The sequence below is a fragment of the Schistocerca serialis genome, chromosome 2 (genome assembly GCF_023864345.2).
Source record: "Schistocerca serialis cubense isolate TAMUIC-IGC-003099 chromosome 2, iqSchSeri2.2, whole genome shotgun sequence".
In the NCBI taxonomy this organism is placed as follows: Eukaryota; Metazoa; Arthropoda; class Insecta; order Orthoptera; family Acrididae; genus Schistocerca; species Schistocerca serialis.
In genome coordinates, this window is record NC_064639.1 from 677,524,685 (window position 1) to 677,542,991 (window position 18,307).

Here is an 18,307-nt window from a genome sequence, read left to right on the forward strand (position 1 = left end):
AAAATAGTTCGTATATCCAGATACAGGGAGAATAGCAGTTGAGGATTCGTTGACTGGCAGGGCGCTGAATCGCGGTGGTGAGGGTGCTGGTGTCATCCACGACACCGCTCGCAGTGTCGCGAGTGGATATCTTTGACGTATGAAACCAGTTGGCTCCATTGTCTCGGAGAAAACTAGAACTGTGAACTCTGAACGTCTCCGATTCGGATCCGCCTCTGTCACTGGTTACTAGAAGAGGGCAGTGTTAATTGCTGGACGTGTTCTTGCGTAAGGAGACGGCGAGTGAGAGGAGGGTGCGCACGTCGTGTGGGATCTTCCTCCCCGTGTGACCGGTCTGCGACAGCGGAGGGGTTGTCCTTGCAGCCGAAGCTGTCGGAGCCGCGGTCGTGCGCCATGGGCCCGGGCGGCTGGAAGGCCTTGGGCGAAGGCGGCCCGCAGCTCTACTAGTCGGCGCGGCGAGGCCCGCACTGCACAGTGCGGCGCTCGGGATGGCGGCGACAGCACCCTCCTCCACATGGCCGCGGCTCTGCCTGCTGCTGCTGCTGCTGCTGCTGCAGGCGGTTGCCTCAGCACAGCAGGCGGACAGCGCGGGCTTCCGAGAGGCGGCCGGCCTGCAGCGCTCTCTGCCTGTCGAGGACCTCTCGGCCGATGTCCGTGGACCTGAAGAAAGTACCGACTGGGAGGGCGGCGCTGGTGGGACGCTGGAAACGACGACAGAGGACGCGGAGGACGCGGAGTCGCTGCACGTCATGAAGGTGCCCGCCGCCGCTGCGCCCCACGGCGGCGGATCCGTGCACCGGCACGAGGATATCCCACCAGGTAGGGACACTCCACCACTTGCATCTCGTCGTTTACAAACGGTATATTGGAACTATAATGAAACATGCTGGCAGGTTAAAACTGTGTGCAGGAACGAGAGTCGAACTCGGGACCTTTTTCCTTTCGCAGGCAAGTGCTCTGCAGACTAAGCCAAGAACGACTCGCGACCCGTCCTCACAGCCTTACTTCCGTGAGTACTTCGTCTCCTTCATCCAAAACCTCACAGAAGATTTCCTGAAAAACTTGCAAGACAAGCACTTGACAGCGAAAGGTAAAGGTCCCGAGTTCGAGTCTCGGTCCGACACACAGTTTTAATCTTCCAGGAAGTTTCGTATCAGCGTATACTCCGCTGCAGAGTGAAAATTTCATTCTAGATCTATATTACTATGGGATAACCCGGTTCATGGTGCAAGTCCTCACTTGCAAGTTGCCTGTCTCACGACTTTCATGCGAGACAAAAATTTGACTTTCAGCATTTCACACAGGCCGAAAAGAAGATGCTACTAAACTACTAAACGACAAGTGACTATAACTAAATACTCAATTTTTACACTGACCGATCATATAACAGAAAGTAATCCCAATAGATGATCACAAATCCCACCCAAGTAAGCGTAGATGTACAAAAAAGTGGGTCACACACACACACACACACACACACACACACACACACACACACACTTTCGTTCACAGAACTTACATCAGCATACATATAGTCACAGAAAAAGGAATTGCCAGCAAAACTCGATAAAGCTGGCAAGACGTACAGAAAGGAATGACGCTCTAGACACACAAAGTGACAATTGAAGGCTATATTGAGAAAACAATGACCACAAGGAAAACTGTAAACTTTCAACCAGTTTCGCACATGACAAAGCCAGAAAGCTGTTTGTTTGGCTTACAAATGATGAATTAGAGGCTGATCTGTAAGTACTTCTCCATTTCATAATAAAAATCGCAATGAACTGTTAAATATATAATTTTACATCTATAGCCTACGTGTGCAAACGATAATCTATGTGCGCAAACGAAAAATAAAGGAAACAAAACATAACGTGCAGCATGCAAAAGGCGTTTTTCTTTTGAACTACTGCAATCTATGTAGAGTTGTTGCGAAAATGACCACCACAAAATCTTGTTTCAAACATTTTTTCTTTTTTTTTTTTAATTGGCTTTCGGCCTGTGTCCATGCATCCATCTCAATAGTAATATTAATTATGACGTTACGAATGTAGACACAACACAACAACCACTCTCAGAGCGAAGGAAATCTCCTACCCGACCGTTTCATACAGTTACTGATCAAACTGAAAAATGCTGTCGTAATCTGCTCATTAAGAGCTACAATCTTATGTCGAAGGTTTAACACAGTAACTCAAGTATTACAAATAGTAACCGTGTATCTGTTATTGCTACCTGACATTATCAGCAACTGAGGGATCTCTGATTTTGAGAATATAATTTTTTATACTAGGGGTGTTTTATTTACCCATATTGCAATAAATACATACACACACAACTTGTTTCGGCAGTTTAAATTGTCATCTTCAAATTACCTATGTACGTCAACCATTGTGCCACGCAACGTGGTGCACCGTCATCTAGTCGTAAATACACCAGCGTAAAAATACTATCTGAGCACAAACAATACGAATATGTTCCTCTTTATCTAAAAGACTCTCCCTCAAAAATGGGGTACCAGATCTCTCATTATACCTTTTTCAGGACCGTTAAAAATTTTCCCAAAAATTCTGGCGTGCGAACATACTCGCGCTTTTTTTTAATCTGTAGATTATCTCCAAATCCCACAGGCTCCCCTAACTATAGCTCACAACCACTAATCCATCGTCCGCAGCTCGTGGTCGTGCGGTGGCGTTCTCGCTTCCCGCGCCCTGGTTCCCGGGCTCGATTCCCGGCGGGGTCAGGGATTTTCTCTGTCTCGTGATGACTGGTTGTTGTGTGATGTCCTTAGGTTTAAGTAGTTCTAAGTTCTAGGGGACTGATGACCATAGCTGTTAAGTCCCATAGTGCTCAGAGCCATTTGAACCACTAGTCCATCACCGTAAGCCGTTCATAATCACCCACACCCACTTGCTCTTTCTCACTCACTCATTCGGCCCAGCTCATTCTCATTACCCTCCGTCGTTGTGTCCTGTGCCACAGCCACAGTCCCATTCGTCGTGTCCCTACTACTGATGTCTCCTCTCGCTGTCACTGTCTCCCTCTCGGTGTCTCACTCCTAACATCTCTTTCTTTCCTTCCTCCTCCTGCTGCTGTCTCTCCTCGCTGTCAATACGTCTCTCTTGCCCTTGTCATTGACACATGCTCCGTGTCTCACTGGCTCACTCTCACTTTTTCTGTCTCTTTATTCCTCCCTCCCAGTCATTGTCTCCTTCACTCCTTTCTGTAACACAATCTATGTCTACTATTTCCCAGTACTAATTGATTTTTCCGTCTATTCGCCATTGCCAGTATCTCCTTCTCTCTCAGCATAAAAAAGCGCGAATATGTTCGCATGCCGAAATTTTTGGGTACTTTTTTAAAGATGCTGAGGAAGGTAAAATCAGGCAGCTTGTACCTCGCTATTGAGTCAGTCTTTTAAATAAACGGCAACTTATTCATAGTTTTTGTGCTCCGACAAGTGCACTTTTCTGATGGTTCTCTTCTTTTCACTACCGTGGCAGGGCATTCAACACATACGAAAAGAAATGTGCTGATCAGTTAAATTTAGATATTTTACTTATGTGAAATTGAAATAACCCAAAACTAATTTTTACCTGTGACTAGACTTTCCGCTTCAGTACTACAACATGGGATTCCCAAATGATAACGGAGACACTTTACAGAATATTCCTCCGTGCTACGTCACTTTATAAACGTTTCCGCCCCACATCGGATTTTAAATGGTATTTTACGAGTACGGGTAGGGTGACTTTTAACCTCTACATGCTGGAAACGGATAAAGATATGAAAAAAATCAAAGTTGTTCGAAATCGGGATTTTATAAATAAACCGTAAAAATTACAGTTATTTGCTGAACATAGCCGTCTTGGAATCCTCGGCTGTGTTTTGGTCCGTGGTGGCGGCGAAAATATAGTAAAAGGATGTTTTGTACTATATTTTCAAGGAACAGCCCATGAATGGACTTTTCCTCCCCATAAGTCACATAAAGCCTACCGTAGGAATCATATGCAAAAAATAATGACAACCAATTTGCTCCATTTGTCTAAACAGGAGGAACTGTGTAATATTCATAATTGGACCCTGTACTGTAGGTTAGTGTCACTAACATGATTCTTCTGCTGGATACACAAATGATCGCCTGTCGTGTCTTTTTATCACCTATACAATTCTAAGTTTGTACACCGGAAAATTCTGTTTTGTACGCGACGTTTTGGAACATATTAAGTGCTCATGCTGTCGAACTCACACCGATTTGGGAGGAACACGCAGGAGAAGAAGCACCAGTGTGATATACATCAACCATTGTGCCACTCAGTGTAGTCCACTGTTATGCAGTCATAAACATATCTGGGAACAGCTTGTTGGGGAAGACGCACCAGTGTACTCGTAGCATTGATGCGCCTTCTTAACTGCTCCCAAATATGTTTATGACTATGCAGAAAAACTTCAGCGTGAGGTACGACGTTTTAATTTATTATTCTTTACTACTAACTCTATTCTCAAGATATTTTGCAGACAGTATCCACATATATCGCTAAATGTACCTGCAGAATTATATCACTGCAGTACATATAGTACGGGAATATGGCGTAATAAAGCTTGAGATGGGTGAGAAACTAGCTACAGCTTAAAAGAGAGAGCAAATTATCTACGCTCATCCACTATTTGATAATGAGAGCTCTTAGCGACTTCCAACAAACTTTAAACATAATTTCAAAACTTCTGCAGTTTATAGTGTCAAGTATTTTGCACTTTAACTCATTTACAAAGTAACAAGACGTTTGAAGCTGTTTTGTACCCGGGGTTTCGAGTCCTTAAACGATCGGTGGTGGGCGATTTACTGCTGCATCATATTGGGAAAACCTCAGATTTTAACCTCATGCAGCTCAAATAACTACTTACTATCGGTTTCGATCTTCAGATCAGCTACATTCAGTGTATTCATTATTGAATAGTAAACATACAGAATAATACATTCAATGTATTGCTGTGTGTATTTAGTATTAAAAAATAAAATCTTTCGTGCTTGTGACTTATTTCCTGTTAACATTTGTATCATAACGCACGACAGCTTTACCAGTATTGCTCAATGACCCTTTGTCATTTTATCCACGCACCTTTATGACACTGAAGAAGCATACCGACTCTCTGTTGCTTCGGATCACGTTGAAATTTCGTCGAATGATTTTGAACGGTCCCTAGTGGTTCCACGCCTTACACCAAAGCAAAAGTTGCAGAATTGCGGAGACACTGCACTTCAAAGGGGCGAGTTCACGTTCAAGAGGGTTTCTAGGCCACGATGTTCTTAGGGAAGGACTGAAGCGACAGGGAGATTTCAGCAGTATAATATTTTGTCAAGAACGTCTTTCCCTTGCTTACCGCACTGCAAACTGTCGTTTTCGACTGCGAAATGTTTGTAACTCAACGTCCCAAGGAAATGAGTGATTTCATTTATGCTCTTTACGCCTCCGTCTGAGACCTTTTCGTGTAGATTCTGAGCTGTGATGCGTGTTAAGTGTTTACCTCGGCCACTCACAAGAAAACAGCGTGATTTCAACAATGGGCGTCGTAGTTCAGACCTCCATCGCAGAGGCGTTAAAAGAAGGGATGAAATGTGCGCAACAGGTGTTGTGACGATGTTCCCATCGTGTGACACGTCCACCGTGGCATTGGGCAGAACTGTGGTGAAATTTGGTGTCAATGTGGCGACATTAACCCATCTTACACTTCAGATGAACTTCTGAGCTCTGGCCTTTTATTCGTAAGTGTCGACACATTGCTGTTTGAAGTGTGGGCGAGCACTATCATAGAAGCAGGTTGTCGGCACCTTCCAGTCATATTTCAGACTTCTGCGTGTCGAAATGGGAGACAATTAATGGGTTCCGAAAAAACTGGTCCTTTAATCCTGTGGCGCAGTGTACTTAAGACCTTTGGGACGTCACCTGCACAAAACACAGTGTATCATAATTGAAGAGTGTATTTACAAAGTGATGTATCTTGGGGAAACGGCAAAATGTGATAGGATCCAAAAGGCTAACTGGAACAATATAACTTTCTGTACGTAGCACCATTGTGTAATTGAAAATAAATATGCCAAAGTAAAAAAAAAATCAGAATGTAAACACTCCTATAAAATACACAACTTGTGCTGGAGCTAAGTTACATTGGAACAAAAGTTCTCGATGAAAGGAAATGATTCATTCCTGGTTTTCGTTATGTTCATCACTACCTGAATGTCAACATAATAAGACGCTGTGTCATAACGAACATTTTAATACATATGTATTTTAGTGAAGACAGTATAGCGAGAAAAAAGTATTGAAATACCAGACTAACATTTAAACCCATTACTGACAAGAGCGTTTATTACCATCACTTTAGTAATGCATGCGACAATAATAGAGGGAATGACATTATTCATTATCACATTGTAACACTTTAGAGAAAATATCGTGGTAGGACGGCCATCATGTACTGCAAGTTTTTCAAAAAGACGCTTTACGTCCTCGATCTTTTCCTTCTTCAAAGGATTACCTAATGGAGATTGCATAGGAACAAGACAGGATCACATACTGCCACGTTTAAATAGCCCATGTTCGCACCAAGCAAGTTGGTCAGGATAATGCACTTTACAAATGACAGATTTTGAGGTAATACTTATGACCTTCATTTCAAATATTTTGAAATCTAATTTCGATTCAATACGCAGACTGAGTGCACTCTTCCAATCACAAATTTGCCAGTTGTTGTCAATAATATGAACCTTACCGACTCTATTAAAAATAATGTTGTAATCCTTATCATCATCTCCACTCTTCCATAAACGCTATCAACTGGCAAAGGGCTGGATAAGTAGTCTGGAAGGTCACATGATACAAGACTGAAAGCTTACAAAGAACCGATAACAAAACATAGTTCTTACATTCGGCACTACAGCCATCACAAAAAGAGTTAATTTGACGAGTATGTGAGTTATTTTCATAAACATTTCGAAGTGATGGTATACAGCACTTTCAGCTGATAAACTACCGCGTTTAGCATCATATTCACACCGGGTGTAAAAGTGGACATCATCACGCATCTGCTTAGGATTAGCACCATAATGCTGAATGATGCCCAAGTACTACTGGCACAACCGGCGTGAATAAAACGCCTCGCACAAATAGGTATGTGAGTGGTTGGCTTTGCATCATGTCAAAAATAAAACATGCAGTGCTGTCAGATAGTGAGTCATTCATTAGATGGTAGAATTGTTTTGCTCTTTTCTTGTGCACCAAGAGTTCACACTCAATCTGCTCTTTCATTTCATTATCATCTTGATTTTCCGGTTGTTGATTGCTTTGTTTGCAAAAGCTACAAACGTCAGTTCTAGGGGTGCCAAATCCTACGTTGAAGGCAGTAGTGAAAATTTTATAGTAAAAGTGATAGTTGCAGCTTTTGGCTTTCATTATCAACATAGGCCTCATGGGACATTCTCCACAATGTTCTAATTGATAGCTTCGATGGAAGATACTTGCTATGTGGAGTCTGGTGATAATGCCGGCCACAGTGGCCGAGAGGTTCTAGGCGCTACAGTCTGGAACCGCGCGACCGCTACGGTCGCAGGTTCGAATCCTGCCTCGGGCATGGATGTGTGTGATGTCCTTAGGTTAGTTAGGTTTAAATAGTTCTAAGTTCTAGGGGACTGATGATCTCAGAAGTTAAGTCCCATAGTGCTCAGAGCCATTTGAACCATTTGAAGGTGATAATAACACAAAATTAATATCTTTTTGCATCTAGAACTCCGTTAGTACGGTTGAAGTTAATTTATACAGAACATATCACGCATAGACACAATAATAATGTGAAATTTAAATTCGTATTTTAGCGGGACCCATTCAGATTCTAAGAGATTTTCACGTAAATAAAGTACGTAGGCCTATAATGGGGTTCTTACTGCATTTGGTTATTCTGATTATTCGAAATATTAATATTACAATGCTTACCTTATCCCTGCCATAATGTCCCTCGGTGCACATGAAGCTCTCTAATTGAGTCAGTTCTTTGACTGAGCCGTTTGCCACCTCACCTCTCTCCTTTTGCAACCCCATTGTAAGAACAGAATGCTGCAAGACGACGTACTCTCTTCGGGTCTCTTTGAGAATGCTACAGAATGTTGAGCAGCACAGTTTTACTTTTTCACCAGTACAGGTTTGAATGAAATACTCTACAGAAAATTTTTGTCGTTCTTAGCCTTGTCCTCTACGTCTCTCGCATCTCTTTACGATTATAGCATTAGTAATGAAATTATCTTGATGTGCCTTAGCTTTCAACCCATAAAACAACGAATGAAACTTTTCATAGTCAGAAACTTTCAACTTGTAAGGTAGCTGCCTTGCAGCGTCCGTCAGCATGTTTACATGAAATCTTCGCTTTGCGACCGTCACTCGCACTTCTCCGCACTTTGTCTTTATTTTTTTGCCACTCCGATAGTTTCCGTTGCCTTTTGCTGACGATACTGATTCAACATTATCGAGAAATTCCGACATGTCTGAAGAAACTCAACGAAACGCAGCGGCCAGTACTGCTGGATGGTGACATGCCAAAAGCTGGCTTTCTTATTGGCCGTTTGGAAATTCAACTGCTTGGAAATAAAAACTACGAGATGCGTCAGCTTGGAAATAACTGCCATTTTCTCACGCCCTTTTTACATAGATTTAGTCGTTTTGGAAATACAACTATTGCTATAACATAAAATACCTTATAGCGAATACTATGGCATGTCTAACTAGCAAAATAACAAAAATGGAGTTGCGTCACTTAGGAAATACGCCCTTCAATTACTTGCCAGAAACGACACGGGTGAGAGAATGTAATAATAGAGGCAAGAACGTTCCAGGAAACATGGGTCCTCGAACGCGACGTCTGCAGCATAATTGCGCCAGTTATGTATGAAGTGGTGTCCTGGTTTCCACAGATGTGTTTGAAATATAAACATTTATATTGAGTCCCCTTGTAGTAGGGCTCAGATTTCATCCATGAGTCATGATTGGTGAATACGCTACAATCATGATGTTGCTCGAGTAAATTCACAGCTGACGTAAGACGACATCTAACGCACCAGTATGATCCCAGCAAGGCCGGTACACTGAATATCGTAGAACCTCAGTCCTCTAGATTTTTCTGTTTGATGTTGCGTCAGAACTGAGGAATACAGCACACGCGTTGTGAACTGTTGAAGAACTGGAGCAGCGAACTGTAGTCTTTTCGAGATTTACGAGGGGATGTTTGAAAGAATTCGTAATTCACTGCAGAGACGAGTGCTGTGTTCCATCCAGATGCATGGAGGACATCGTTTAACAGTTGCTATTGTACGGTAAATTGTAAAATGCAGTGCACTCAAGCAGTGTTGTATTTCCTGTTGAGATAGGCCTTCCTAGAAGTTTGAGCCCAATTATACAGTGACTTCATCAAAAATTTTGCATTAGTAAGCTCGTAATCGTCACGGAGATGGACAACCAACTCTAGTGGCAGGTACTGCCAAGTGACGCGGTCTGCATCGCAATGTGGTTTACCGTTGAAGTTCTGAGAGCGTAGTTTCCTAGAAGAGTCAACCAATATATCGTTTCCTCCTACGTATATCTCGCGAAAAGACCATGAAAGTAAAATGTCCTGAGCTCTCAGCAAAGCTTGAATGCCTTTTCTCTGTTTGTATGACCACGTACAGAAGTAACCAACTGCCACTTTTGGCTTCTGTTGTATAAGGGTAGCAGCATCAGCCACGGAAGACTTTGAAAAAGGTGTGATTTCTTGACAGATTAAAACAATATAGCCCGCATCTCGTGGTCGTGCGGTAGCGTTCTCGCTTCCCCCGCCCGGGTTCCCGGGTTCGATTCCCGGCGGGGTCAGGGATTTTCTCTGCCTCGTGATGGCTGGGTGTTGTGTGCTGTCCTTAGGTTAGTTAGGTTTAAGTAGTTCTAAGTTCTAGGGGACTTATGACCACAGCAGTTGAGTCCCATAGTGCTCAGAGCCATTTGAACCAAAACAATATACCCGCTGGGCTCGATCCCGACATTGCCTGTCGATCGCAACTCAGATGCGTACTCTTCAGTACCCGCCTCTGAGCTTCAGTCTGCCGCTCTTTCTTTCCTCCCGTCGGCAGAGACTTTTCCACTAAAACGCAAGTAATTTGGCTCGTCCTTAAGTACGATTCCTCACCTGTTGAGAACTATGTCCGTGTTAAATAGAGAATAAGACGTTAAGGTTTCCATCTGCACATTAACAAATTGAAGCGATACGGATATGGAACGGTTGGATGCACACTGAAAAACAAATACGTGAGATTTTTCCATTCTTATTCAAAATGGCTCTGAGCACTATGGGACTTAACATCTGAGGTCATCAGTCCCCTAGAACTTAGAACTACTTAACTAATCTAAGGACATCACACACATCCATGCCCGAGGCAGGATTCGAACCTGCGACCTAGCGGACGCGGTTCCAGACTGTAGATCCTAGAATGTTTTGAGGAACAAATTCCTTCCTGCACTGCAACAAAAACGTCCGGGAAGGGCTGCGTGTGTGCTGTTTCACCAAGACAACGCACCCGCACATCGAGCTAACGTTACGCAACAGTTTCTTCGTGGTAACAACTTTTAAGTGATTCCTCATGCTCCCTACTCACCTGACCTGGCTCCTAGTGACTTTTGGCTTTTTCCAACAATGAAAGACACTCTCCGTGGCCGCACATTCACCAGCCGTGCTGCTATTGCCTCAGCGATTTTCCAGTGGTCAAAACTGACTCCTAAAGAAGCCTTCGCCGCTGCCATGGAATCATGGCGTCAGCGTTGTGAAAAATGTGTACGTCTGCAGGGCGATTACGTCGAGAAGTAACCCCAGTTTCATCGATTTCGGGTGAGTAGCTAATTAGAAAAAAAATCGGAGGCCTTAGAACTTGAATGCACCTCGTAAACAAACGGGCCCAGATTCCTTCCGACGGCGGCCGATGGCCGTGTTCGTGTGTGGAGACGCAGTGCTGAGCAGTTACTGTCAAACGTTGTCCAGGAAATCGACAGATTCGGCCAAAGATCCGTGACGGCGTGGTGAGCCATCAGCGACGACAGCCTTACGAATCCTGTCGTTGCCCATGGTCGCCTTACCGCCAAACGATACATCAAACAGATCCTGTTGGGCCATGTGGTGGAAGCTGCATACGGTGGTGGCCCTGAATTCCTTCTAATGCCAGGGCCCATGTGTCGGGCGACACCAGTAGTGTATGGTGAACTCTGGGCATTGAAGAAATGGAGTGGTTGGAGGTGAGTTCCGACCTAAACCCCATCGAGCATGTATGGGACATGCTTGACAGATGTGTTCGTTGTCGTCCTGTTCCACCTCAGACTCTCCAAGAAGCCGGCCGAAGTGGCCGTGCGGCTAAAGGCGCTGCATTCTGGAACCGCAAGACCGCTACGGTCGCAGGTTCGAATCCTGCCTCGGGCATGGATGTTTGTGATGTCCTTAGGTTAGTTAGGTATAACTAGTTCTAAGTTCTAGGGGACTAATGACCTCAGCAGTTGAGGCCCATAGTGCTCAGAGCCATTTGAACCATTTGAACCTCTCCAAGAACTCTCAAGAGCAGTCGTTCAAGAATGCGAATGGACACCGCCAGGTGACCTCAGTATACTTAACGGAGGATGCCACGTGTCAGGCGGAGATAAACGCTCACGTAGGGTACACATGTTACTGAAACTCTCGAAGTCCAATGAAAAGCACCCATTGTTTCCACTTCGTTTTCGACGCCTGACATTTCATTTCTGGTCAGGTAAATGAACTAAAATGTGGCGATCTTTTGTTTTGTAATTAATTTGTAAAAGACAAAGCAATAGTTTGGTAACATACCCAGTCCTCAATTATTGCTCAGTGGAGTATGACAGAGCCCTAGAGTAATGTTCCCCTAATTCTTTTGACCAGTGTAGTAAGGGGGAACTGTCCAGAGCGCCATAAAGCGAAATGACGATACTAGGCGTCAGTCGTAGCCAAAGAAGCGAAAGCATTTTTGCCACTCTATATCGCTGGTTGTCTGCACAAACGGCGTAATCGTGGTGAACGGCGGCTCGAAACGTGTAGCACGCCGCGGACGCAGGCTGGTGAGAGCAGTGTTATGCTATGGGAGCCATTCTCCTGCGCTTGTATGGGTTCTGTGGCAGTAATTAAAGCCACACTGACAGCTGCGAACCATCTGCATCCCTTAATGCGTGATGCCTTTCCCGACAGCGATGTCATCTTTCAGCAGTGTAATTGTCTGTGTCTCGTAGCCGGTACGCAACTGAGCGGCTCGTTAATTATAATAATTACATGCTCTGTGCTTAGACATGTAATACCACATTTCTCCACAAACCTACCAGCAAACTGTCGGATTCCTGGAACACAAAATTAGTGATGTATTTCTTTCCAAAGAAGGACAAGCAAAGTATTAAACTATTAACCAGTGCGCACTCTCGGGGAAAATCGCCCGCATTCTGAAGAAACACCGGGTCGGAACTGTGTTTTGTCCTCCAAATAAAACTCGTGCACTGGTGGGGAGCGCCAAAGATGACCTCGGTTTGAGGAAGGCCGGCGTGTACCAGATTCCGTGTCAATGTGGCAAGTCGTGTATTGGTCAGACGATGCGTACCGTCGAGGATCGATGCCGTGAACACCAGAGGCACACTTGACTGATGTATCCGAGCAAGTCGGCGGTCGCTGAACATTGTTTGTCGGAAAATCACGCCATGGAGTATGACCGCACGAGGATTCTGGTACAGACGTCGATATACTGGGACAGCGTTGTTAGAGAGGCCATCGAAATTCGCACCAATGACGACCTCATAAACCGTGACTGTGGCTATAATCTTAGCAAGGCTTGGGAACCAGCGATCTGGTTAATCAAGAGTAACTCGAGCAAACGTATAGTTGTGACGACCACGGCGGACAGATCCATCACACTGACGTCATCTCAGACGCCGTCGCAATCTGTTCCACCGCGCGACCGTGGCGCGGGGCGCGGACGGCGGAGGGAGCGCGCCGCGGGCGGAGGGTATTTAAATCGGCCGCCGCCGCGACCGAACCCAGTTCCCTCTGAGCAGCCATAGCGTACGGATCTCCGTTCCGGCACGTTCACAGGAGCTCAGTCCGTCAGTTCACCTGATGATGGCGACATGTATGATCGCCGAAATATTGTGCCCGTTGGACACTATAGACCGGCAGCATACCCGTGGATATTTTGATTATGAAATACGCCGGGAGAAACTCAAGAATCACATCAACAGCACAGTTTAGGAATTGCGAAATCGATTGAGTCAGCGGCTTGTCTGACCGGACCGGCGGCGGCAGCGGAAGGTTCCCAACAGCAGCGCGCGGATGTTTACGTTGTCGCTGTCACTGGCAGCAATGCGAGGAGCGGACAACGCAGCGCTCTGAACAGGTTCGTACTGAACAGCGGCTATGTCCTGAGTGCTGTATGTATGAATCAGTCTTCCCCAGGTGAGGCTGGAGCAGAGAGGCCAAGTGTTTTCCCAGTTTATACGTCGGAGAGGCAGGAGCGCTAACAATCGGTCTTAGTGGAACATTATTCTTATGGATAATAGGTAATCCATACAGCCTAGGTGGTAGGGTTGATGTGTTGAGCAGGTTCCTCTGTATGTCCGCCGGCAGAGAAGACGCCTTGATTAACCGATTCGTATTCTTTGTGATACGCACGTCGAATCTGCCCTTAATTTTCGGTACGTCTGCTCATAATCTTCGATCTTCATTACGACGGTCGCATTTCCCTCACCGACAGGCAGTACCAACATACTCTTGTCGACGTTAGGGTTCTTAGTAGCTTGTATATCTTCTGTCTTCAGGTTGCTAGCTGATGGTTTTGCTCGGAGCAATATCCGGGCTGTTTCAGTGCGTATTTCCTCTGCTCTTTCACAAGGAAGGGTCCGAATTGCCGTTCCGGTATTAACAATGATGACCTCCATAAGTATAGTTATCGGGATGATAGCGAAATGCCGCGCGGGATTAGCCGAGCGGTGTAGGGCGCTGCAGTCATGGACTGTGCGGCTGGTTCCGGCGGAGGTTCCAGTCCTCCTTCGGGCATGGGTGTGTGTGTTTGTCCTTAGGATAATTTAGGTTAATTATTGTGTAAGCTTAGTGACTGATGACCTTAGCAGTTAAATCCCATAAGATTTACCACACATCTGAACATTTTTGATAGCGAAATTTCCTCTTTTTTTGAAGGACGCAGACTTTCTCTTCGGTCAACTGTCGTTCAGTGAGGTTCACCACTGTGCGTGACATGTCGGGAATCGCTTTATCGCAGGTGGTAAGAGAACCGCACCGGAAGTGACCGCGGAGATGCCCTTGGACGTTGGCGCGCCAGGTGTGTATAGTTTGCGACCGCGAGCACGGCTCCAGTCCACCATCAGCAATGGAGGGTGATATTTTGACAATTTCAGCCACTCGGGCTGGTGAAACATCAGAAAAATCATCAGACGAACGTTGGCCGAAGAACCCGACACAGAAGTCAACAAGCAGTTTGTCAACAAATGGCCACGAAAGCCTTAACAATTTTGTATTACGCCTCTACGGGGAGGAGACTTGCAGACTGTGCCGACGCCTTGACCAACGACGGCAGAGAAAAGCGCGATTGATGTCTTCTTTCGACTTCTGTAGCAGTGCCGGGATGAAGGTGCTACACCGAAGTTCTTGAAATGTAAGCGCCTATTCACCATCGCCCAAGCACATCGTATCTGCGACAGAACGGAACGATCTTTTCTCCGTGAGCGAATTCATATAACACGGAGAGACTTGGCAAGAACGGATTAGGAACTTTTGGATATTTTCGACCAGCTAAGAAGCAGAATGCATGGAGACGACTGGGACAGGATCGACAGCATTACTCACAGGAGCATGCAGAACGAACTCGAACGCTGCACTGAGCGATAGAAGAAAAAATTTGTAAGATCTCGGAAGCAGACTGAGATTCTGTGTGAAATGTGGTCTGAGGAAAAATCAAAAGCATAGAGCGTCAAATGTATGTGAAGTGCTGTTTCTAAATGTCGAGAAACTACTTTAGAGTTAAATAAGAACCACAATATGTCATACCTCTTAATGGGATGAATGTCAGAAAAGTGAGATTTCAGGGTTTTGTATGAACATTGAATGAAAGGAAGTTTTTAGCGTTTTCTCATGACTCCGTGGAGCACTCTTAGTGGCAATGCTTTTTTACACCACACGGAATTGCTTGTAGTGTTTCTGGCAACAGAGTCTAAGAAGACTGAGATAAAGCGGTAGCATATGATTAATTTAGCAACTGTGCCATTATTTTTCTCTCTTCCTCATCCCCATACGCATTCCATCGTATGTTTTTTCTACGCATTTGGCTGTCGGAATAGATTTTTGTATCACTTTGAGGGAAACCATTGAAAACAGAATTGTGTTTTACCAGCTGGGTATAATTAAAATAAATGAATATTAAATGGCTCTTTATACAGCATAGTCAGGTAACGACTCAAAAATTCTGGTAACAGAATTATATCAAAGATTATGCTACCGGAATTATATTAAGTTTATCTCGAAAAATGTAAAAATTGTACTATGTATAAGTGGCTGGGAAATGCCGACCATCCCTGGGACCTGCTTGTTCACATAACAAATTTCAGAGCACGTTACGCCATGATGAAGTCATTTCCGTCTCTCAGCATAATATTCGGGGTAAAGGTTATGTTGGTCTACCCTATGCGAACTTTTGCAAGTCTCTACTTGATGAAACCCCTGAGTCATGTATTATTATACAATTCCTTTCTTTATGCATTTCACGGAATTCTTTCGATTTCTTTCCGGATGACACAGCTACAAGTACATAATCGTTTAACACTGTTCGTTGTGTTTGGTTTGTCACTTTGGCTTAATTTATGCGTTTGATCGAGGACGAATCTCATTTTACGCGTAATGCATCTATAGTCATCATTCACATATATTCCGGAGGTACAAAGAATGCATCTACTAACACCTTAAGCCACATCATAAAAAATACTGGGAAGATACATCACTTAACCGGAGGAACATTCATGAAACTGAGGTTAATGGACATGCATTACACACGCAGTGACTGAGAATCGTCCTTGATTGAACAGATAAACACAGTTAAGCTGACAAACTAGACAAATACAACGAAAAAACTGTTTTAAACTAAAATGCAAATTTAGCTGTGAAAGCGGAGAACAAGACAAAACTCTTTGCGACGTTCATAAACAAGATACTATTATTTCAGGAAGGCGGCTATTTCCTTATATTATTACGTTATTTCACTTTGTTGCAATAAACTTATTATTAGACTTTTCTGCGGGAGCGAACAATTTTGAGACACTAGTCCAAACGTTTGCTCAAATCAGAGTTTCCTGAAAGCTTATTTCACAGTTTTTCCATGTAAAGGCAATTGGTGTCTTTCGCTCATTGGGTTGAGATAAAACTTAGTGCTTTGTTACTAATTTACTCTTATGAGAAAGTCGTTATACAGTGATGTCCTCCTTTTCTCGTAGTGCACTCACGTAACGCAATACATTTAAAGACGATTCTTAAGCTTTTCTTACAGGAAGTGAAATGTCCGTTTGAGTGTGCACTTTTCGTATGGTTTGTAATCTGGTGCATGAGGTAAGATTGTACGCTAGAGGTCAGATACGTAACCGTCCAGTCTCAGTGACGAGAGTTTGCTGCTATAATAATTTGTTTTGTTATTGATATATTTTTGAGAACGGGTAAAGTGACACCTGATAGCATCAGCAAGCACTAAAGGAGACTTAATGTACCAGTTCGGTGGTTCACCATCAAATGTGGTTCCTACGTTTCCTCCTAAGACACCGGGAAGATTTAGTTCATAAACAGACATGTTGACACATAATCTGATGACCAGGAACTCCATTGCTCGCTTTGTCTTCCCTGTTCTGGTAATGGAAACTTCCCTCAGCACCAGAATTCTGTGCGTTATCGAGCGATAGTGATTTTGTCCATAGAGAAGCAGAGCCTACAGATCTCGTTCTACACCAGCACTGTGTCAGTTCCCGTCTCGTTAACCTTCCTCATACCGGCACCTGGATTGTGCAGAACACTATGCGTCGTTGTTGGGTGAATGGCTCTGAGCACTATGGGACTTAACATCTGAGGTCATCAGTCCCCTAGAACTTAGAACTACTTAAGCCTAACGAACCTAAGGACATCACACACATCCATGCCCGAGGCAGGATTCGAACCTGCGACCGTAGCGGTCGCGCGGTTCCAGACTGAAGCGCCTAGAACCGGTTGTTGGGTGACATAACGAAACAAAATTCTTCTGTGCCGCTATCGAATTGTTATCTGCCTTTAGGGAAGTAGCATACCAATAATCCGTTGTCTAAGATTATTTTGGCCTCATAATCGGACAGGCGCATGCACTCCGTTCTTTTGCCACATCAAGGAAGTTTGGATTAGACATTTAACGAAGTCGCGTGTGTAATGACCTCGGGTTGGAAAGGCGATGCTCTTCTGTATCTTTAACCAACACATTGTGGCATTTTTGTCTTCTCTACCGCATTTTCATCTGAGTTCCCTTAAGATATTTCACAAATAATAGTAGAGAATGAATCTGCGTATGAAACTATGATAATAAACGTCTAGACAGATTAATATCTTGTGTAGGAGTGGGTACTGAAGCAGGGCTCCGTGGGTTTGTTGGCAGAATTTCATCTCCTCAAGATGCATGCATGTACTCTGTGCCAGTGGTCGAGCCTTATAAACTCTACGGAAAATCTCCCACAAATTGCAGAGCTTAGTCCTTCTAGAAAACGTTTATATCGCAAAATTCTTTTGCCAACATAGAAGAGTTGACGTCACCTCAAATATGTGCATCTGCATTGGAGTTTATTGGAGTTTAAATAGGAGTAGACTACTCGCTGAAGGCAGAGATCAAGATTTGTATCATGTTACGGTAGACATATCATTTATTTCTTTATGTCCTTTACTTACTTATTTCTTATTCTAAAGATCTACGTGTCAGCGACACAATCTCCAAAAACACATCACAATCGTACGAAGCTTACTGAAAGCAAATAAAACAAGTTAATAAAACGAACATGCAAGTATAAATAATATTAACGATAATTAACATTGGAATGATGTGAGAAAAACGTTAGAGACCCGAATCGAAATGTCTCCATCAACAAGGACAACGCTGCTGCATTAACTTACACAACAAATCAAATACTAGAGGTTACCCTGTTGAAATACTACGCTTAATTTCACCAGCCACACAGATGTACGGACAGAGAAA

At 44.1% G+C, this 18,307-nt stretch overlaps 1 protein-coding gene across 1 annotated transcript in view; it reads left to right on the forward strand.

Moving 5' to 3' along the window:
• Positions 1-456: 456 nt before the first annotated feature.
• The window catches only part of LOC126457780 (nose resistant to fluoxetine protein 6-like), a 338,758-nt gene continuing 320,907 nt past the window's right edge, over positions 457-18,307 (forward strand). The window contains exon 1 of the mRNA XM_050094366.1: positions 457-819. Coding sequence (XP_049950323.1) covers positions 489-819 — 331 coding nt within the window. The 5' untranslated portion in view covers positions 457-488. The remainder of the gene's footprint in view (positions 820-18,307) is intronic.